The sequence below is a fragment of the Sander vitreus genome, chromosome 1 (genome assembly GCF_031162955.1).
Source record: "Sander vitreus isolate 19-12246 chromosome 1, sanVit1, whole genome shotgun sequence".
In the NCBI taxonomy this organism is placed as follows: domain Eukaryota; kingdom Metazoa; phylum Chordata; class Actinopteri; order Perciformes; family Percidae; genus Sander; species Sander vitreus.
In genome coordinates, this window is record NC_135855.1 from 15,084,640 (window position 1) to 15,086,858 (window position 2,219).

At 43.2% G+C, this 2,219-nt stretch overlaps 1 protein-coding gene across 1 annotated transcript; it reads right to left on the reverse strand.

Moving 5' to 3' along the window:
• Nucleotides 1-1,377: 1,377 nt before the first annotated feature.
• On the reverse strand, nt 1,378-1,623 carry ctxn2 (cortexin 2). The gene has a single exon (XM_078256952.1). It carries the CDS (start codon nt 1,621-1,623, stop codon nt 1,378-1,380), a length of 246 nt encoding a protein of 81 aa, XP_078113078.1.
• Nucleotides 1,624-2,219: the final 596 nt, after the last annotated feature.

The window sequence follows — 2,219 nt, forward strand, 5'->3', positions numbered from 1 at the left end:
CACACACAAACAGGTGCTCTAATGTTTCTAGATGAAGGCACATAAACCCATTGAAGGTCACAGTAAGGCAGATTAACAGCACTAAGGAGAAACCGTAGACCGTAGAAATTAACAAACAAACACTCAGAGACTTTGATTCTGCTGTATTACAGAATCTCTGTTTAGGACTGTCCTGTCTTCCTCTGTCTGGAAGGAAGAGAGCAGGTGAGAAAGGGTGAGGATGGCTGAGAATAGGAGGAAAAAGATGTCATGGCCAGTGTTGACAGACATCCCACCTCTGTTTTCCTTGTGACCTTTTCCTCTGCAGACAGGTAGCAAGAGTTTATCCTTGTCATTAGAAAACTAGGAGTGCTGAGCGAGAGTCCATTCTAGTTTCCAATCCTTATTTCCCTTAAAAGTTCTTTGGCTTGATCGCATCAGCCAACATTTAAACAGAACGCATAACAGACGGTACAATTGACAGTCCATAAATCAACATCATTATATGTCTTTGCAGACATAGTGTCAAACGTAAACAGTTTCCTTCATTCAGACATGTAATTGTGGCACCATACAGTACCATCACTCAAAGACAGCAGCAGTACAAGCTCCGAGTTGTTTTTGCATCATTTAGAAACAGTAACACCATAATGTAAATCACAGTTTGTTCAGTTGACTTTCATTGCATGATACCGTGAAAAGGACCGGTCTGTACACACACAGCAGCAGCAGCAGCAGCAGCATTCCTTTGGATCACCAACAGATTGGACTTGATTAGTCCACATAGCATTAGCTTGACATAATACCCTGTATCCAAACATATACATTCCTGTGCAGAACAACTCTGCTGTGAGAAGTGCAACCACTCTGTTTTCCATTCTGAGTTCACCTAAGGATTCTTGTCCCTGAGTCTTCAAACTACATCTGAATAATGCCACTGCACCCTCCCCACCCTGTCCCACAAGCATCCACCTCCTGTCATCTACAGACATTCAACTTGTAGGTATGGGTTAAAGGGAGCTTCAGCTATTTCTTTGTTAATCGATGAGCTGAAATGCACACCCCCTGGCAGAAGGGCAAAGAATATGACACAGCATCTGTATCACACTCGCTCAGACGCACACAACAACAGACATGTAGTCACATACAGTAGAGAGACTCCGCACTGGCTCTGAACTAAAAGTGCACACACATTGAACAACATACACAGCTTCAGTCTCTTAGTTGGGTCCTTCACAGAGAGATGTCTTAGTGGTGTGTCAGGTGCAATTGTTATGCAGGGCTGTGGCTTCTGTGTGTTTGCATGTGTGCAAGTGTATTTGTGTCCTTGTGTATGTATATGTGTGTCTAGAGGCATTTATGTTCATGAGGACATCTATGGTTGTGTGTGTCCCTGTGTTAAGTAAGAGCGTACTCAAATGTCCCTTTCTCCAGCCCCTCGATGCCATCAGCCCAGTTGGAGGAAGGCATACTGCTGTAGGGGTCCAGCAGGATCCTGAAACACCTTACTATCAGCAACCCCAGGAACACCAGCAGCATCCCCACAAAGGCAAATGCTGTCTTTTGCTCCAGAGTCAGAGAGTGCGCCATCATGTCGTTTCCGCTCATGGCAGCAAGGGAGTGGTTGTAGTGGACGCTACACATGGTAAACCAACATCTAGGTGCCTCATCTCTCCTCTGATAGGGTCAGGCATTTAGAAGCCTGCATGTTACCTGGACAGAGATTACATGAGGGTTTTAGATTAGTGCTGTCTTGTCTCTTGTTTAGAGAGGATCCATTTAATCAACCTATTTAAATATTACACATTGATTATCATACGTAATGCATACACTGTGTAGGCTGTAGGAAATAACAGATATGGGAAAGAGAAAAATATAGAAATTCCACAATTAAATGTTGTGAAATGAGCTGACCATAAAGTGTAAAGGGTTATTGGTATCTATAAATAGCCTCTTTTGTATGTGGTATCAAACTGATGCCCAGAGACTTCGATCTCTCTCTCACTCTGCTCCTCTTGGAATATTGCAGGAAATTACAAAAGGCAAACATGAACAGAAGAGACTGCAGGGAAATGGGTTCAGCAATACAAGCCAATGGCTAGATTCCTTTAAATCGGGTTGGAATTACAATGTGTCGCAGTGCATAGCCAGCTATTAAACAATGGCAAAGCGGTAAGGTATCAATGAAAACGCCACATCTCATGAAGATGTGATGTTATGTATGTTTGGTTGAGATGAGA

What these genes read in the sequence shown, in the direction of transcription:
- ctxn2 (XM_078256952.1), bottom strand. Translation starts at nt 1,623, where the DNA reads ATGTGTAGCGTCCACTACAACCACTCCCTTGCTGCCATGAGCGGAAAC.